The sequence below is a fragment of the Lissotriton vulgaris genome, chromosome 12, assembly GCF_964263255.1.
Source record: "Lissotriton vulgaris chromosome 12, aLisVul1.2, whole genome shotgun sequence".
In the NCBI taxonomy this organism is placed as follows: Eukaryota; Metazoa; Chordata; class Amphibia; order Caudata; family Salamandridae; genus Lissotriton; species Lissotriton vulgaris.
This window is the reverse complement of record NC_141700.1, coordinates 485240981-485260997: the sequence shown is the minus strand read 5'-3', so window position 1 is coordinate 485260997 and position 20017 is coordinate 485240981. Positions and strand designations below refer to the sequence as shown.

Genomic DNA, 20017 nt, shown 5'->3' with positions numbered 1-20017 from the left:
TATGGCTGTATGATCTAGTCTATTATGCCAACACACTAATCATCTGTGCCTAGCTGGTCTAGGTTGTGGTAGCCCTTAACCCATTTCGACCATTATCTTACATGCCAACCAGGGCACGAGTCGGGAGTACACCCACTTTTTTCACCCTGCCAAGAAATTGGGCCCCACTGATAAAGATGCTGAATTCCTCCCTGTGTAATTTGCAAACACTGGGACACTTTCAGCAGCGCCTGCATGTTGTTATCTGCTTTCGATCTGCAACATCTTATAGGCAGGGACGGGCTTTGTTGTTTCTGACTCTTGCTGGGCCCTTAACAAAGCCCATGTCTGAGGGGTCATCAGGCCTCCTTTTGTTGGAGTCTCTTGGCTGGGAGCAGTCAGGAGCCTCACCCCTAGAAGTAAATGCAGCAGATGAGAAACAAAGGCTCACACCTTGTTAGCACTTCACACATACTTAAGAGAGGCAACTTTTCACGTTGTATAGTCCCTGTTTATGAGATATGCAGGCACTGTAAGAATGTCAGATATGTTGATTTTTCCCAGTATTAGCATAAAATAAATAGCATTTAAACAGGGGCATATGTAGGAAGGCGTTTGCGAATCGCAATTGGCCTTTTGGTATGTAGGTGCCACTTAGCAAAATATGGAATCGCAAAAATTGCGATTCCTTATTTTGTTCAAGCATTTAAGGAATCGCAATTTTGCAATTCCTTAAATGCTATGTGGGAGTGCCTTTAAAATTGCGATTTTGGCTTAAGGAATCGCAAAATACCACCTACTTCAAGTAGATGGTATTTTGCGATTTCCTGTCAAAATGCATTTTTTTTTAAAATGCCCTTAGGGCATGTATGTGCGCCACATGTACTTACAGGCACATTCCAGGGGTGCAACAGGTGTCCTTTGGACACCCTGGCACCCTTGGAATTGCGATTCTAAAATTGCGATTTTCTGATAGAAAATCGCAATTTGAGAATGTATCTCCATTCATTCCTTAATTGCAATTCGCTAATCGCAATTAAGGAATTTTTGAGATTCGCAAAAAAGTTGCGATTTTTTACCTACATTCCATTTTGCAATTCTCAAATAGGGATTCCTTAAAAATCGTTATTTGAGAATCGCAAAATGTGAATTACCTACATATGCCCCATAGTGCTTACTATCCCTGAGGAGGCGTTGTAATAATTTAAACATCACAATTTTTTCTTTTAAAGCACTATGGCTAGAGGAAGCTTTACACAACATTGGTTTATGTGAAGCTTACAAAAGTGTGAATCTTCTGCCTAAATAAGGAGGGTTTGTTTACCTGTGTACTCGAAATGTGCTCAAATGTACTCATGATAGACATGTTAAACATATATGTGAGGGCTTAAGATCTGATGCTACTTCTTGTGATGCCACTTCCTGTGATATCACGCCCACCGCGATGTCACGCAGCGTGATGCCACGCGCTGTAATGCCACTTGCTTACTGATTAACTAAGGACTTGTGCCCTGATGCCAACAAACCCAATTCAGGGGAGTCTCCAGACTTTTTAAAGCGAAAAACAGCTTTATTATATCAGTGTCCTGCCTGAAGTTGCCACTTCTTTAATGTCTATCGGGAAAATAAAACTCCCCCTCGAGTGTGTTCTAATTCTCCCCTCTCTAATATCAAAATGATGGCATGCATGCATTACGGCGAGCAGAGTGCACATTAACCAACGGTCGCAGAGCTGAATGTTTATTAGTCCAATAAAACCCTCTGTAGCGGAAACGCTATCAGGTCAGATAAGGCTGCCAGAAAGTAAGCGCCCGAGTGACCTTTAGCCCCTCTGCACGTACTGGTACCGCGTACTGCGTCAGGTTTTAAAGAGAATTGTCGGTCACAAGGGCGCGAGGAACCAGGGCGTGCCCTGCTCTCTGGACGCAATGTGCGCACGTCTTACCAGGCCGTCTTGGAGCACCACTCGATGAAGTCTGAATAGAAGAGGCGGATGGGCCTGTCCACCGGCTGGTGCACCCACACGTCATACTTATCCCGCAGGTGGCCTACTTGCCAGAGGAGCGGCTTACTCCAGTCCACCAGATCCTGGAACAGAGAACAAGGAGAAACTGGATGAGTATAGGCAACATAACCTGTATGTAATACGGCGATGAAAACCATGAAAGCAAAGTCAGATGCCTAAAAACCAAATGGAGAATAGGCATTAGCAAAGTCAATAAATCTGGCTTTAATGTGCTAGTGCATGCACATTTCAATGAGCCTGTCTATGTTTGCTTCTGCTAGTACATTAAAGCCAGACATATTAGCTTTGCCAGTGCCTGATGTACCAATGCAAGCAATTACCAATATCCTGCTTGAGTCATGTGAAAGTGCCTGAAGGGTCTCACAAAACTGCAGTACAACAAGCCATTACTAGATGTCAATCTTAGCTCATGCATACATTCTTAGTTTCAAAGGTGTTTTTATTGAAGATTTCATCAGGCATATATTGAGACGCCTCAGCAAGAATAACAAGCAAGAGGCATAAATAGCGGGCGGGACAGACAAGCATGTCTTCCCTAATATGACAGAACAAGCAAAGTACATTTGCCCAAGAAGCAATTCGACATCGTGAGTATAAAAGAGCTGTATAGCAATCAAGTGACATAAGGAGAACAACAAAAACCAAGAACTCCCCGTCCCTCCCCCCCAGAGCCCCCCACCCCCCACCCCGACCAGTGTGCTCCGGAGTGCCAATGTGACCAGTAGTGTGCCACGGAAGTTCGGCGTGGCCGATCGGGAAGTCACCGAGAGTCGTCGGTGGTGCTGGTAAGACGTAGGACCCGGAAGTATTTAGGGCATGTAATTTCATTGAACTCCTTGGACAGGAGGGTCAGCAAAGGAAGCCACGTCTTTCGAAAGGCTTTGGTTGAGTTGGTGAGAGTGGCGTGAATGCGCTCCATCCCAAGGGTGAACCAAAGTTTATGGAGCCATCCCGTGTGTGTAGGCCTAGTCGTGGATCCCCATGGTGATAATATGTGCTGCGTGGCCGCCTGCATGGCAATGCCCATCTGCCGACCTTGCAGTGACTTTAAGGGGAATGTTAGTGCGTTAGGCAGACCCAACAAAGCGTATGCAGGGAACCTCGGGACTTCAGTCTCAAAGGTGGAGTCGATCTCATCCAGGACCAGTTTCCAAAAGTCTCCCAGTTCCGGGCAGTCCCAAAGGATGTGAGTCAGGGTACCCTTTTCCCCACACCCCCTCCAGCACAGCTCGCTGCGCGTCGGGTTTCCCTTGTGTAGCCGGACTGGGGTGAGGTGCCAGTACATGGCCAGCTTTACTGCCGTCTCCCTCGCCTTGGTGTTGCGTGTGGTATGTGAGGCTCTATAGTATATGTACCCCCGTTCTTTGAGTGACAAAGCCCTACCCAGTTCAGCCTCCCAGCGCTTTTGGCTCGGTGTTTTAGCCGGGGCGGATGGTGGTGTGAGCATTTTAGAGAGTTCAGAAATGAGGTGTTTGTCTGTATTTTTAGTAAGCAGCCATTTTTCAAAGGTCGACATGGGGCGGCTCACCAATGCAGTGATTTAGGGATCAGTGAGCTAGTGTCGAAGTTGAAGGTATTGGAAGAAATGAGGGTTCTCTATGTCATACCCTTGTTTAATGTCAGCGAAGGGGAGAAATCCCTGCATGTCAAAAAGGTCACCTGCAGCTCGACATGCCGTGCCTCGCCATTGAGGGAACGTGCCTGCGCCGTCACCTGGAGGGAAGTCAGGGTTATCTAATATGGGAGTAAAAGGGGAGGGAAAAGTGGTCAACCCATGTTTGTGTGCCACCCGATCCCATACCTGTAGAGTCATGCGTGTGATAGGGGATCGCAACATGTATCTCGGCCTCTGCTGCCTAGCAAGAAATGGATCTCTCCAAAGCGGCATTCGCGACATGGCCCTGTCCTGGAAGAGCCATCTCTTCTCTGACTCGGGTTGGTACCATTCTACTAGGTACCGGAGTTGAGATGCTTGGAAGTATCGCAAAAGGTTTGGGACACCGAGATCACCTTCATCCATGCTCTTATACGTCAGTAGTTTGTGAATTCGTGCTCTTTTCCCCTCCCAGACAAAGCTAGACAGTGTATCCTGCAGGGTTTTCAAAGTACCTGCTGGGGGCATAACTGGGATTGTTTGGAACAGATATAGAATCCGCGGCAGAATCGACATTTTCACTGCCGCCACCCTCCCCAGCAGGGAAAGAGGTTGTTTGGACCATCTCGCCAGGTCCGACCGGATTTGAGTGGTGAGAGTGTTATAATTAGTGGAGACCGTGAGGTCCGTTGAGGGAGTCAAGGTAATCCCCAAGTATGGTATTTGGGTGGCTAGCTGAAGGCCGCTCCCGTGACCCATAGCTGGGGCCCGTGAACGTGCATATTTGCCTAAGGGTAAAATTAAGGATTTGTCGATGTTGATGCGGAAGCCAGAGACTGTTCCGAATGAGGCAAGTTCCTCCATAAAAGCGGGTATGGAGGAATCAGGTTGGTTCAGGGCGGCTATGACATCGTCTGCATAGAGACTGATAGGATGGGGTTCGCGTCCAAAGTCGATGCCCTCAATCCTTGGGTTGTCCCGGACCCTCTGTGCTAACGGCTCGATATACATCGCAAAGAGGAGGGGGGAGAGGGGACACCCCTGTCTGGTGCCTCGCTGGATCTAGAACGGTTGTCAGTGCAAACTACCCAAGCGGACCTTGGCCTGTGGATGATGGTAACAGCTCGCTACGCGAGAGCAGAAGCGGTCGGTAAGGCCAAATCGACGGAGTACATGTTGTAAGTAATTCCAGTTCACGCGATCGAACACTTTTTTTGCGTCGATAGCGAGCAGCGCCGAGTCCGAGGCCTAAAAATGCGATTTATCAATAAGGTGGAGCACCCGTTTAGTGTTATCGCTACATTGGCGGCCGGGGACAAAGCCAGACTGATCAGGTTCCAAAATTCCGGGGAGGCATGGGCCAAGACGCGTGGCAAGGATACCCGTAAAAAGCTTCAGGTCAAGGTCTAACAGTGAAATAGGACGAAATGCAGAGCAGTGTGTGGGTTTCTTCCCGGGTTTTGGCAGCACTACCACCTCAGCGGCCAACATGTCCGGAGGTATAGCTCCCACTCCCTCAAAGGAATTGAAAAGGCAGGCAAGCACCGGGGTCAGATTAAAGAGCTTGTAAAAGCCCGCCGAAAAGCCATCCGACCCCGGGGATTTGAGCGGGCGCAATCGGGATATAGCAGCTAAGACCTCATCTTGGCAGATAGGGGCATCCAGAGCCTCCGCAGTAGTCTTGGGGATCGCAGTGATGGCCGTCGTGGCCAGGTAGGCCTCGATGTCTCTTGATGAGGTCTCCTCCTCCCCATATAGGGAAGCATAGTAGGAGCGAAATGCCTCGGCTACCTGGACGTCATCAGTGAGCACCTCGCCATCGGTACCCACTAGAGTATTGATCTTAGCCCGCTCGGTCTTGGCCTTCAGAGCGCTGGCCAGTAAACGACCCGTTTTATTCCCTCCGACATAATAAGTATGTCGTAGGTGGAGAGCTGCGAATTCTGCTCTATCAATATCTAGACTGGCTAATTGGGCCCGAGCCGCCTTTAATTGTTTCCACACACGGGGGGCGCAGGTGCGATTATGAACTCGCTCCAGCTCCGCGACTTGTGCCGTGAGGTCGTCCCGTTTGCTTTTGCGGTCTTTGGCCTCTGCCGCCGCAATGGCTATGAGTTCACCACGTACAACCGACTTCAGGGTTCCCCAGAGGGCTGTCCCCGAGACGTCGGGTGTGTCGTTGGTGGACAGGTAGTTATCGATGCATTCACCAATTCGTTTAGCGACATCAGGCCGTTGTAGCAAGGTTTCGCGGAGGCGCCATGGGCCACGGGGACGGAGGGTCGCTCGAAGGGTAAGAGAGAGCTCCACCGCATCATGGTCAGAAATGGCCGCTGGTACTATGGTGACCTCCTCAAGAATCTTAAGAAGGTCCGAGGAGCCCAAGAAGTGGTCGAGTCTGGCGTAAGTACGATGCACATGTGAGTAGAATGTGAATTGTGAGGCGTTTGGGTGTTGGGTCCTCCAGAGGTCTATTAAGTCCCAATCTGATAGCCATTCACGACCACTGGATGACAAAGCCCCAGTCCCCCCATAGCGGTGCCCGGACCGATCGGCGTGTGTGTCCATAACAACATTAAGGTCCCCGCCCAGGAGTAGAGGTGTATGCGGGGTCTGGAGTGCTTCAGAAATGGCGCCTTTCAGGAAGGTCTCCTGACCTGTGTTTGGGGCATAAAGGGAGCCAATCGTGAGTGTTGTGTCCCCCAATTGAAATGTGTGCACCAAGAGGCGGCCCCTGATCTCCCCCACCCTGTTGCCCACCCTCCCCCGGAAAGATCTAGATATTAAAATCGCAACCCCAGCAGTTTTCGTTGGAAGGGAGGAGAAAAATTGCTGCGGGAAGGCTCGTGAGCGCATCCTATGCCAATCCTTTTGCGGGAGATGGGTCTCTTGTATTAGGCAAATATCCGCTCCAGAGTTCTCCAAATAGGAGAGAACAGCCCTCCTCTTGATCGGGTTGTTTAGCCCTTTCACGTTAAGCGTTATAACCTTAAGAGTAGTGTTCGTCATTGTGCAGGAGACAAGTGTCGCAGCGCAGAGTGGACTGCAGTCGCGTTATAGTAATGTGTGGTGGTATGTAGTAGGCTGTGTGTTTCTCGGTATCCCTGCGGGCCTAGTCCTGGACCTTGCATGTAGACAGGCGACCCATCTCGGGATCGGCACATCAGTGAGGTATCCCCCGGCACAATGAGAGATCTAGTCTGGCACACTGGTCCCCACCCTGGAACCCCCCCTAGCCCAACAAGCCCCCCCAAAACAACCCAGAGCCACCAAAATATGCAGTGCTGTATACGTAGGTGAGAGTGGTTGTGAGCGGCGGTTCTGCAACGAATCCCCCAACACCGCCTCCCCCCTTCCAGTCCCAACTTCCCTGAAACCTGTAGTCCCAATCCTGTCGATTCGCACAGGATCATGGTAGAAAGCATTGAAGGGGTCATCTCCGACGGCGGCCTCTCCGGCCTCCCCACCGACCCACCCACCGTGTGGGCAGAACATATGCGATGTATAGTCTCCCTAGTAGAAGCCTTTATCACTCCGGGGAAGAAGTTTCTTTGGCCACCTCCGCCACCGCCGTCTCACGCTCCCGGGAGATGACAGAGGCATCCGGTCTAAGGCGCTGGTATGGGGACCGTTTGTGATGTACAGTTTGCCAGCCCCCCCTGGAAGATCCCTGCGAGCTCCTGAATATAGGTTCAGTGTCAACTTGGTCCAGACCCAGGAGGTCACATGTGTCTTTGAGAGACCGCAGCTGCTGCAGTCGTCCGTTCCATTTGAATATTATCCAAAATGGGTGTCCCCAGGAGTACGGAACCTCCTTCTGCCGTAAAAAGTCTGTCACTGGTCTGAATTCTTTCCTTTTCTGTAGAGTGATGGAGGAGAGATCTTGGTAGAGGGCAATGGAATGACCCTGAAATTGAATGGGTTGGGCTTCACGGAGGATCTGTTCCTTCAACGGAAAGTCCGGGAGGAAAGCCAGGGTGTCCGGCGGTGGGGCCGGGGCTCTACGAGGCAACCCCACCCGGTGCGCTCTGCCTATGCGGATGGTAAAGTCTTACGCTTACCCCAGGATGCTCCTGAATAGGGCCTGCAGGTATGCAGCAACATCAGTCCCTTCTTCTTTCTGAGGGACCCCCCGGACCCGTATGTTGTTGCGACGGGAACGGTTTTCGAGGTCCTCAGCGTGGGCTTGGAGGTCTAATTGTTGGTCAGTGAGCCGCAGGACTTCCTGTTGGAGTTGTTCAATTTCGGCGCTCCTAGTTTGGTCAGCTTCCTCGACCGCGACCACTCGTTCGCCGAGGTCCTCTACATCACGTCGGAGTTCCTTGACTTCGCCTGCAACCTCCTGCTTTAGAGATTTGAAGTCTTCGCGGAGCGAATTGAATAGCGTTTCCAAAAAGGTTTGGTGATGGGCACCTGGTCATCCACGGCCGTGGGCGGTGTCTTCCCTGTCCCCGGGGATGGCGGGCCTTTGCCAGACCTGGGCTGTGATTTAGCCAGTAATTCAGGGAGTGTCTGCGACCCCTTCTTATTCCTCTGTCCTGCCATGGTGTGGGAGGGTGTGGGGCCCCAACAGGCGGTAGGTCAATGGAGCTTGGGCCCTGGTGGGGGGACAACGATGTGGCGGTAAGTGGGCAGAGGGTGTGCAAGTGTCCAGGTGGCCACCCTTCGTGGTGCTTGGGGCAGGGCCGGTGCGGTAAGCCAATCACCCTCCAGCCGGGGGAGCAGAGAGACGGCGCCCTCCCGGATCGGCAGGCACCATGCATGATGAGATATCGAGGTGCAGGGAATGTGGCTCCACCACCCCACGGGATGCGCCCGGGTCAGCCTCTTTTACTGTGCAGTGTCGGCCCTCACAGCCAGTCTTTCGCCGGGGGCTCGATCGTGCCCCCCGAATTTCCTCCACTCTCCTCACCTGTGGGAGCGCAGCGCGCTCGGGGGTCACGGCTCACCAGGCAGTCTTAGCGTCGGAAGCTCGGCCCACTGGGCCCTTCAGAGTCCATACAGCTGTGTTCCGGGCTGTTGGGGGCCTCCAGAGGTCATGGGGGAGTGATGTCGGGGGCTCCGCCGGCACCAGGCCCTCTCAGATGCTCGGGCCGGCCTTCCTGCCTGGAAACGCGAGGTGGGCGGGGATTAGGCCCGAAGCCGGGGCCTCAATTTTCACGGCCGCCGGCCGGGCCCTCCAGGCATCTGCTGGGTCGCTCGGTTGGCAGCCGCCGCTCTTTCCGGCAGTCGTGTTGGCGGGGGGGGCTGCACAGTGTAACACCCCGCCGGCAGGGCAGCTCGGCCCACGTTTCGCCTCTCTGGCGTGCTGCGGGGAGTGGTATTGGCGCTCCGCTGGTAGGCCCGAAGCCGGGGCCTCGCGTTTCGCGGCTGCCGGCCAGCGAGGTTCTCCGTCCCGGGCAAAGGTGTTGGTGGGGCGGGTGGCTCCCACGGGGCTCCGCAGGCTCAGCGGTGGTGGCGGAGCCCGGTAGGGCGTTGCTGAGTTCACTGAGTCATCCGCACCCCAGGGAGGACCTGTAGGCCGCCGGGCAGCCGCTCAGGAATCGTGCACTTGCCGGTGCGGCTGCCGCCACAGAGCGCCAAGCCCCAGTCCCGTGGCAGCTCTACCGTTGCAATCACGGGCATCGGTCTCACTCCAAGGTCCCCGCAATCGGGTAGCTGTCTCCCAACTTTGTGCACAGGTTTTCGTGAGATTTGGGCGATTTTCACGGCGTAATGGCGGGATCGGGCAGGGAGCTCCGGAGACCTGCGTCCGATCACGCCGCCATCCTGGACATGCCCCCCATGCATACATTCTTGAGGAGTCTTTAACAAAGGTGCAGCAGAGAAAGTCAATACTAGAGGCAGTGGCAGCTGCTACCAAGTAGAATGGGTGGGGATGGGGGAGAGAAACATTAATGTAAAAGTTACTTACCTTAATGCCGGCTGCCGCCTCCCCTAGCCTCCGTCCTCTTCTGTTCCTGCTTAAGGCAGGAAGCACACTCAGCAAAGCCAATCAATGCTGTTGTCACCATGACTATAATAAACAACACAACTGCCAGTGCTGGGAAACTTATTATCACAACCTGTTTGAGTCTGTAGTGCACAAGACTATGGCATGGACACTTGCTTTATGAATTGCAAATTTTTATTTTACACTTATATGCTTTTTTTAGTTCTGCATCATTGAGATTATGTGCACGGGAATACAAAACATTTTATGTACATATTATATACAAACATGAAAAGACAATTACACAAACACTATGGTATGTACAATGAATTCTCAACTTACATACAACGCATTCTTGGCCATCCATTCATACAACACATGCAACACATACACGGTGGTCCCAGTGTCAAAATAAACTTTTTGGTTCAACAAAAGAATAGTCAGTTCTTTGACCTATCTCACACTTAATTGTGGTAATTTGTACTGGAAGCAAGAAAAGTCTTTCCACGTGTTCCCCAGGAAATTACACTCATCATGTTTTCTATCTCGTGTGTGTGCCTACCTGAACTGAGACTGGTGGTGGACTGGGGAAGATTTCCGAGGTTCAGGTTCTTAGGCTGTTAATGTCGTGTTCAATTCTGCTGGTACAAACACAATTTGCAGCGTTTGTAGGCGTTATTGAGGCATATAACTGAGGTAAGTAATGGCGCTTCTTCACGGTATGCTTCTTACCGTTTTCTGAGTCCGCGCTGTTCGAACGTATGAACAGCCGGCGCCGGAGGGGAAATGATCGCCCGTGGCTGCCGCTCCTGCACGTTGCGTTAAAAATCAATCTGCTGGGGCAAAAGGAAACGCGTGTGTGAGTGTTTGTCCGCCCGCATCTATCGGTCGATTGTTCGTGAAAGGGATCAAGTGCCCTACCGGGTCCTGTCTTACCTTTCATGTAGCTTTGCGTTAGTCCACAGTTTACAAAGGTTCCATCGCTGGTCGCAACAGTGGCTCCTTCCCCTTTGGTCTCTTGCAGCTAACTGAGAACGCTCACTGTTCCTAGATGTGAGTGGTGCTGACTCCGAGGATTGTGGGAAATGTAGTCCTGTGGATGTGAATGGGAGCTGAATGGCAAGGTCACGTGATGGATCTGTAAATTTCTGATAGTTCGTTGAGGCCAGTGACTGCTGTGTTAAATTTCATTATGAGCATTGCCTCTCTCTGATTAAGCCTTGCTTCAATGTTACCTCCTGTGAGAAGTTGGCCTGTTATGCAACGTTCGCTATTCTAGCGACCGCTATGTATCGTTCCAACGACCCTTATGGTGTTTGGTTGTAAGTCAACCTATAGACCAGCTATCCTAGTAGCGTGGATACGAGCAGTCTAAGGCTAAAGACTCGAGAGGGCGTGTTAAGCCAGCTGTTTACCACACATGTACCCCTTGAACACCAAGTGAAAGGACACCACACAAGTGTTATGAAAATAAACAGGATATTTATTAAGAATCACAACAGCCCTGTACTCTTTATGAGGACAGGGTACTAAGCACAAACCAAATCTCTTTAGGAAAATACTTCAAGTGCACAATTAAAACAAGTGTCCGAGGACACGGAAAGTTTAAGGTCTCGGGCGGACCCGATAAGGCAAGTCAGAAGCGAGGGACTCGGGACCCTAGAGTAAAGAGGCTATGCAGGCACCGAAATGCCGAGTTACCTAGCCACGAGGGCTGCGGCTGCACAAGTCTTACAGGCGTCGGGGTCTTCGCTGACGAGCCAGGAGCCGGAAGAAAGGAGTTGCTGGCCGGCGACCAGTGATGAATAGTTTGTAGAGATCCAAGCCTGGATCAGAGATTGTTGATACCTGAAAGCAGAGGGGACCAAGTTCGTACTACTAGCCAGTAGTCAGAGGGTACCAGGAGGGCACCGGTTGGCCGTCACCTCGACCAGGTGAGTGGGCGACGCTAGGCTCTGCAGTCTCACGGACCAGGAGGCGTTGTCGGCGACCACGTCGGAGGTGCGAGCTGTCCCACGAAGGATGATGCTGTCGGCGTCGCTGGGCCCAGGATGGGGCAACAAGCCTTGGCAGATCTCAGGGCCACGTGGTGGGCCTAAGATGGCGTCGTGAGTGGACCAGGAGGGTCCGGGGTGCTTCTCGCAAAGATGGAAGCAAGGGCCAGTCTGGAGCAACCAGACCAGCAGAGTTGTTTGTCGGTCGTCGTCAAGGAAGGGCACAAGCCGGCGGCTAGTGACCAGACAACGTGCTGAGCAGCGAGCAGAAGGGCCCCACGCAGATCGTGGAGATGCCGGGGGACTGCACTTCGGTGCTGGAGCGGCTCAGGGTCGGGGCTTCTCGGACCCCAGAGCACTCACCAGGGAATTGCTTCGAAGGTCGTGCTGGTTAAGAGCGTGCAGGTTCTGATGATGGCCGGTCCCTCGAGGTCTCGTCGCACCCACAGATCACAGCTGAGCTGATGACGTGGGTAGAGGTCAGAGGTGCCAGGGAAGCCGGTTCTCGTCGAGCTGGGCCGTCGGATTCCTTGAGGAAGGACTTACAGCAAACCGCAGAGTTCTTAGATGGTGCCCGCTGATGCAGGGTGACTACTCCTTAGTCACAAGGGAGAAATCTTGAGAAGAGTCTTGAGTGTCCTTTCGTAGAAAGTAGTTCTTGATTCAAAGATGATCTGATTTGGAAGGGTCCCCGCTCCGGCCTTTATTCTAAAGAAAGGGGTGGGTACATGACTAGGTCCTGCCCTAAGGGTGGGACCAGGAAGGGAGGTAGTTACACCCCTCTCCCCTGCCAGACTTTCCCCAGGCCAGGGTTGGTGCCCCTGGAACTGGTTCTGACCGGCAGATGCGTAGTGAGCACCGGGGTGCCACTCCGCAGTCACCTTCTCGCAAAAGCCCTACCTACCCAGAATACACAAACCCTGTCTGGGACGGTGCGAACACCGCCCTCGACAGGAAACCCTTTGTCCAAGCTCTCCTCGCTGGAAGGACTCCCAGCAGCAGGAGGTCAGACTCGTGTCTGTGGTGGCAGCATCCATTTTGTGGAGCTGAGGCTTTAGTTAACTTTAACCGGGGTTCACAGTTACGTACATGTCGTGTCCCTCTAGAAGGGCGGAATGCTAACCTCGTCACCAGAATTGGTGAGGGGGCAGCATCCCGATTCGTATGACACCTTACTCGACATGTCTTGATAACGCGACACCGAAGTTACCGATGTGGTACGCGTTATCATGGAACAGCCATTGGGTCTTGATTCCGCAAGCTGCAACCGGGCTCGGCTCGGGCCAGAACCTAGTTCACACGAGCCCACGCACTCTGCCTTCAGGATTGTCAAGGCCTGCCATAGGAGTGACTGATAGGAACTCGGGTGTCCATGGTATGGTTAGATATAGGGCTACTATATCTAAAGCAAAGTGTGATTACACGACTTCGCCCCAGCTGTCATGCAGCCAGTTGTGTCAAATTTAGGAGGCCAGCCAGGGGTGGCATAATACATGCTGCAGCCCCTGGCGGCCCTGGGTACACCTATGCCCTGCGTTACGGGGTCTGATAAGGTGGCCCAGTACCAATTGGTAAATGCACCTAGGGTACATATCGTAATTTAGAAAGAGAACAGCCAGGCTGTGGGTCTGATTGGCAGGCCCACAGCCAGAGAAAGTCGTAAACCAGTGAAACAAAAGCAAAAAATCTGGGTGATCATAGGATTGCAGACCCTACTCTCCTACATGACCCCCCCCCAAACGTCGGAACAATAAGCTAACCTTGACCAGGTGAGTCTTCTTGTTCTAAGTGGAAATATCTGGAGAGCCCATCGGCATTGCCATGATCAGTACCAGGTCTATGTTCCACTGTAAAGTCCATCCCCTGTAGGGAAATGGACCACCTTAGCAGTTTGGGGTTTTCACCCTTCATCTGATTTAGCCACAAGAGGGGCTTATGGTCGGTCTGAATCTTGAAGTGAGTGCCAAACAAGTATGGCCTCAGCTTCTTCAGGGCCCAAACCACAGCAAAGGCCTCCCTCTCAATAGCTGACCAATTCTTCTCTCTAGGGGTCAGCCTTCTGCTTATAAAAGCAATGGGCTGGTCTTGACCATCGAAATTCAGTTGAGAAAGAACAGCTCCCACACCCAACTCAGAAGCATCTGTTTGGACAATGAATGGTTTGGAGTAGTCCGGACTCTTGAGGATAGGCGCCGTGCACATGGCCTGCTTTAGGTCATCGAATGCTTTTTGACAGCTCGCTGTCCACTGAACCTTTTTTGGCATTTTCTTACTTGTCAGTTCGTTTAATGGTGTCACGATGGAACCATAGTTCCTGACAAACTTCCTATAGTAACCAGTCAGGCCCAAGAAAGCTCGAACCTGAGTCTGGGTGGTTGGAGGAGCCCAGTCCCTGATTGACTGTATCTTGCTCTCCAGTGGCTGAACCTGGCCTCCACCTACAAGGTGGCCCAGGTATACAACCTGTGTCTGCCCTATCTGGCACTTGGTGGCCTTGATAGTGAGGCTTGCTGCTTGCAGAGCCTCTAACGCTTTCCGCAGGTGGACCAGGTGATCCTCCCAGGTGGAGCTAAAGACAGCGATATCGTCAAGATACGCCGCACAGAAGTCATCCAGCCCAGTAAGGACTTGATTCACCAACCTTTGGAAGGTGGCAGGTGCATTTTTCAGACCAAAGGGCATCACCACGAACTGATAATGCCCACCAGGGGTTGAAAATGCGGTTTTAGGCTTGGCGTCCTCAGCTAACCTGATTTGCCAATACCCAGCGGTCAGGTCAAACGTACTTAAGTAGTTGGCCGAAGCCAATCTATCGATAAGCTCGTCTGCCCTTGGTATTGGGTGGGCGTCAGTCTTAGTGACTGCATTGAGACCCCTGTAGTCTACGCAAAACCTCATCTCTCTCTTACCACCCTGGGTGTGAGGTTTCGGCACTAGAACTACGGGACTAGCCCAAGGGCTATCCGAGGGTTCAATGACTCCCAGCTCCAACATTTTCTGCACTTCACTCTTGATGCAGTCTCTAACGTGATCAGGCTGCCGGTAGATTTTACTCTTAACGGGCACGCTGTCACCAGTGTCAACCTCATGGGTGCACCAATCGGTCTGACTGGGTGTTAGAGAAAACATATGTCTGAACGACTGAAGAACCTGTTTACAGTCGCTCTGTTGATGTTCGGAGAGGCTGCCACAAAAGACAACACCATCTACCGATCCATCGTCAGGGTTCTGAGTGAGCAGGTCGGGGAGAGGGTCACTCTCTTCTTCCTGTCCCTCATCTAGGGCCATGAGCAAACTCATGTCCTTCCTGTCGACATATGCCTTGAGCCTGTTGACATGAAGCACCCTGTGGGGGCTCCGGGGAGTTCCCAGGTCGACCAGGTAGGTGACCTCTCCCTTTTTCTCCAGGATGGTGTAGGGCCCGGACCATTTGTCCTTGAGTGCTGCTGGGGCCACCGGCTCCAACACCCACACCTTCTGTCCGGGCTGGTAAACAGTCAAGACAGCCTTTTGGTCATGCCAAGCTTTTTGGAGTTCTTGGCTGGCCTTAAGGTTTTCAGATGCCTTCTCCATGTACTCAGCCATCCGCGAGCGGAGGCCAAGCACATAGTCCACTATGTTGGCTGCAGGCTTTTTGAGAGGTCTCTCCCATCCTTCCTTCACCAAACACAGGGGTCCTCTTACAGGATGCCCGTACAAAAGTTCAAAAGGGCTGCAGCCAACCCCCTTCTGCGGGACTTCTCTGTAGGCGAACAAGAGGCAGGGGATCAGGACGTCCCATCTACGCCGAAGCTTTTCAGGTAGTCCACGAATCATCCCTTTAAGGGTCCTGTTGAATCTCTCAACAAGCCCATTGCATTGTGGATGATAGGGTGTAGTGAACTTGTAGTTGACACCACATTCCTTCCACATAGCAGTTAAGTAGCTCGACATAAAGTTTGCACCTCTGTCGGAGACGACCTCCTTAGGGAAGCCCACTCTGGAGAATACTCCAACTAGGGCTCTTGCCACAACAGGTGCTGTAGTGGTCCTAAGGGGAATAGCTTCAGGATACCTGGTGGCATGATCCACTACCACCAGTATAAACTTGTGCCCTGATGCTGTCGGTGGTTCCATGGGACCGACGATGTCGATCCCCACCCGTTCAAAGTGCACCCCCACCACAGGCATTGGTATAAGGGGGGCCTTTGTCGTGCCACCTGACTTACCACTGGCTTGGCAAGTGACACAGGAGCGGCAAAACTCCTTGGTATCTTCGTTCATATGAGGCCAGTGAAAGTGTGAGACAAGCCTGTCCCACGTTTTCGTCTGGCCTAAGTGACCTGCTAAGGGAATCTCGTGGGCCAAGGTAAGTAGGAAACCACGCTGAGACAAGGGTACAACCAGCCTCCTGGTCATGCCAGGCTTGGGGTCTCTTGACTCAGTGTACAGGAGTCCATCTTCCCAGTATACCTTGTGGGTACCTGTGGCGTTCCCAGCAGCCTCAGCAGCAGCCTGCTGTCTGAGGGGTTCAAGAGAAGGGCAGTCTAACTGGTCCTTCCCCAGGTCTTCCCTTGAGGGTCCCCCTGAACCCAAGAATTCAACTTGATCAAGTTCGAACTCCCTAGGCTCAGTTTCCCTCAATTCCTGTAGGTCAGCCTCCTCTGAGACTTGATCCACGACCTGGGGCAAGGGGGAAGGCGCAGCCTTAACCCTACCGCTCTTTTTCTTGGGAGGTGTCTGGTCCGTTGTTCCAGGATCCAGCACCTGTTCAGTGGGGCATTTCCTGACCTGTGACCTGGTCACAGCGAACACATGTGCTGGCAAACCTAACATTTCCATGTGAGTCCGGTGCTCCACTTCTGACCATTGTGATGACTCCAAATCATTGCCCAACAAACAATCCACTGGGAGGTCTGGACTAACTACAACCTTCTTTTGGCCAGTTACCCCTCCCCAGGAGAAAGCTACAATTGCCATACTGTGATTGGTAGTGACATTGCTTGCATTGGTCACCAGGAATTCCGTACCTGGCATGATCTGTCCAGGGTCCACAAAGTTAGGCGTCACCATGGTGACGCTGGCACAAGTGTCCCTATAGGCCTGAGCCATCTTTCCATTTATGAAAGGCGTCTGTCTGTATTTGCCCAAGGTATTGGGACTTATGTCAGGGGACACGTCCGCGTCCCCTGTACTGACAAGGACAGCCTGAGTGAGTGTGCCAACTAAGTTGTCACGCCCCTCAGAACCCAGGGTTAACCCTACTAAACCCTTGGGAGGCGCACTACCACTGCTGACTGTACTAGGGGGCACAGGTGCCTTAGGGGCTGCAGTGGCAGGAGTCTGCCCTCCTCCTTTCTTGGTGCACTCACTAAACCAGTGAGATTTACTTTTACAGTACTGGCACCATCTTTTGGATTGGCCTTCTTTCTTCTTTTGGGGAGCCTGACCCCCACCCTCTTTGGGTTGTTGGGGACTTGTCGAAGACTTCTGGTCATTTTGTTCCCCCTTAGAATCTTTACCCTTCTGGTCTGCTTTCTTCTGACCACCTTGATTCTGGCCCTGGTTCTGTTTAACTCTCGTACGAACCCATCTGTCTGCCTTCTTTCCCAATTCTTGGGGAGAGGTCAGATCCGAGTCGACAAGATGCTGATGCAACAACTGGTTCTGACAATTGTTTAAAATTTTTTCTCTCATCATCAAATTATACAATCCTTCGTAATCAGTAACCTTACTGCCCAGCAACCAGCCCTCAAAAGCCTTAGTGGCACAATCGACAAAATCAGACCAATCTTGAGACTGCGTTTTCTGGGTATCCCTGAACAGCACCCTGTACTGCTCAGTGGTTAGGCCGAACCCTTCAACGAGTGTATTTTTCAAGACTTGGTAATTGTTCGCATCCTCCACCCTTGTGGTGAGGAGCTTGTCTCTTCCTTTTCCTTCAAAGGAGAGCCACAAGATAGCTGCCCACTGACTCTGGGGTACACCTTGCACAGTGCAGGCCCTCTCCAAAGCAGTAATCCATTTGTGGATGTCGTCCCCTTGTTTAAAGGGGGGCACTATCTTACCAAGGTGTTTTGTATCAAAACTCCTTTCCCTATTGCTAGGTATAATGCTGCCACCAGTGGGGACCGCCCCACTTAACTGTTGCTCTCTAGCAAAGGCAAGCCTCTCTTTGGCCAGGGCAAGTTCTTCCCTTTCGATCCTCAGATTAGCTGCCCTTTCCTTAGCTTCGTTCACTCTCCGCTGAGGGGACGTCATCCCTCTTTGCGAAGAGTTGTGAGAGCCATTGGTTTGAAGGGATCTGCCAGAGCCTCTTGACAGAGATCTGGCTCGTCCATTCCCATTGTTAAGCTGACCTGATAGTGGTCCCAGGAGTCCCCCAGTGCCACTGTCATGTTTGCTTAAGTTGGACCTGCTTAGTCTAACGACTTCTACCTGTCCCTTATCTGCCTCATCCCCAGAGGGATCCTCATCCTCATCCTCCTCCACATCTTCGTTCTCGGTTGCGAGGTGGATGAGGTCAGGATCGTCTCTGGTTCCCTCGAGGGGAGGCATGTCTCCTTCTGGATTAGAAGGGCTAAGAAGCTTCTCAGCCTTTCTGGCATCATAAGTCTCTAGGAGACCAATCAGAAAGGAGGTGGTGGGGTTAGCCCCTTGCTTAATCTTCCTAGAGGTACATACTTGTCGTAACTCATGGAAGTTAAGCGCAGTATATCTTGAAGGGATGACCTGTGGAGGGTCAACTGACACAAGGGGAGACTCAGAGTTTCCTCCTTTGTCCGACATACTGTTTCTAGTGTGGTGTAAGTGATGCACCTACCTACACTATGGGTTTACCTACTGTTCCCTTGCTAAGAGTTGCAGCCAAGGTGTGCTAAGCCTTGAGGAGCTGCAACAGCTGGTTCAGTAGAACTCAGAGTATTCTAAGCTTTAGTTATATGTACTAACAGTACTTATGCGATCTTTCAACAAGATATTCTTAGGATACGTGTGGTAAAACAACAGCAAGCTCAAATCCCAACCGCTGCTCACCAATGTGAGAAGTTGGCCCGATATGCAACGTTCGCTATTCTAGCGACCGCTATGTATCGTTCCAACGACCCTTATGGTGTTTGGTTGTAAGTCAACCTATAGACCAGCTATCCTAGTAGCGTGGATACGAGCAGTCTAAGGCTAAAGACTCGAGAGGGCGTGTTAAGCCAGCTGTTTACCACACATGTACCCCTTGAACACCAAGTGAAAGGACACCACACAAGTGTTATGAAAATAAACAGGATATTTATTAAGAATCACAACAGCCCTGTACTCTTTATGAGGACAGGGTACTAAGCACAAACCAAATCTCTTTAGGAAAATACTTCAAGTGCACAATTAAAACAAGTGTCCGAGGACACGGAAAGTTTAAGGTCTCGGGCGGACCCGATAAGGCAAGTCAGAAGCGAGGGACTCGGGACCCTAGAGTAAAGAGGCTATGCAAGCACCGAAATGCCGAGTTACCTAGCCACGAGGGCTGCGGCTGCACAAGTCTTACAGGCGTCGGGGTCTTCGCTGACGAGCCAGGAGCCGGAAGAAAGGAGTTGCTGGCCGGCGACCAGTGATGAATAGTTCGTAGAGATCCAAGCCTGGATCAGAGATTGTTGATACCTGAAAGCAGAGGGGACCAAGTTCGTACTACTAGCCAGTAGTCAGAGGGTACCAGGAGGGCACCGGTTGGCCGTCACCTCGACCAGGTGAGTGGGCGACGCTAGGCTCTGCAGTCTCACGGACCAGGAGGCGTTGTCGGCGACCACGTCGGAGGTGCGAGCTGTCCCACGAAGGATGATGCTGTCGGCGTCGCTGGGCCCAGGATGGGGCAACAAGCCTTGGCAGATCTCAGGGCCACGTGGTGGGCCTAAGATGGCGTCGTGAGTGGACTAGGAGGGTCCGGGGTGCTTCTCGCAAAGATGGAAGCAAGGGCCAGTCTGGAGCAACCAGACCAGCAGAGTTGTTTGTCGGTCGTCGTCAAGGAAGGGCACAAGCCGGCGGCTAGTGACCAGACAACGTGCTGAGCAGCGAGCAGAAGGGCCCCACGCAGATCGTGGAGATGCCGGGGGACTGCACTTCGGTGCTGGAGCGGCTCAGGGTCGGGGCTTCTCGGACCCCAGAGCACTCACCAGGGAATTGCTTCGAAGGTCGTGCTGGTTAAGAGCGTGCAGGTTCTGATGATGGCCGGTCCCTCGAGGTCTCGTCGCACCCACAGATCACAGCTGAGCTGATGACGTGGGTAGAGGTCAGAGGTGCCAGGGAAGCCGGTTCTCGTCGAGCTGGGCCGTCGGATTCCTTGAGGAAGGACTTACAGCAAACCGCAGAGTTCTTAGATGGTGCCCGCTGATGCAGGGTGACTACTCCTTAGTCACAAGGGAGAAATCTTGAGAAGAGTCTTGAGTGTCCTTTCGTAGAAAGTAGTTCTTGATTCAAAGATGATCTGATTTGGAAGGGTCCCCGCTCCGGCCTTTATTCTAAAGAAAGGG

General features: G+C 52.2%; 1 protein-coding gene across 1 annotated transcript in view; it reads right to left on the bottom strand.

Moving 5' to 3' along the window:
• FA2H (fatty acid 2-hydroxylase) overlaps positions 1-20017 on the bottom strand; it is an 824473-nt gene that overhangs the window by 326012 nt on the left and 478444 nt on the right. Inside the window, exon 3 of the mRNA XM_086945227.1 lies at positions 1925-2067. Within this exon, the coding sequence (XP_086801353.1) occupies positions 1925-2067 (143 nt within the window). The remainder of the gene's footprint in view (positions 1-1924; positions 2068-20017) is intronic.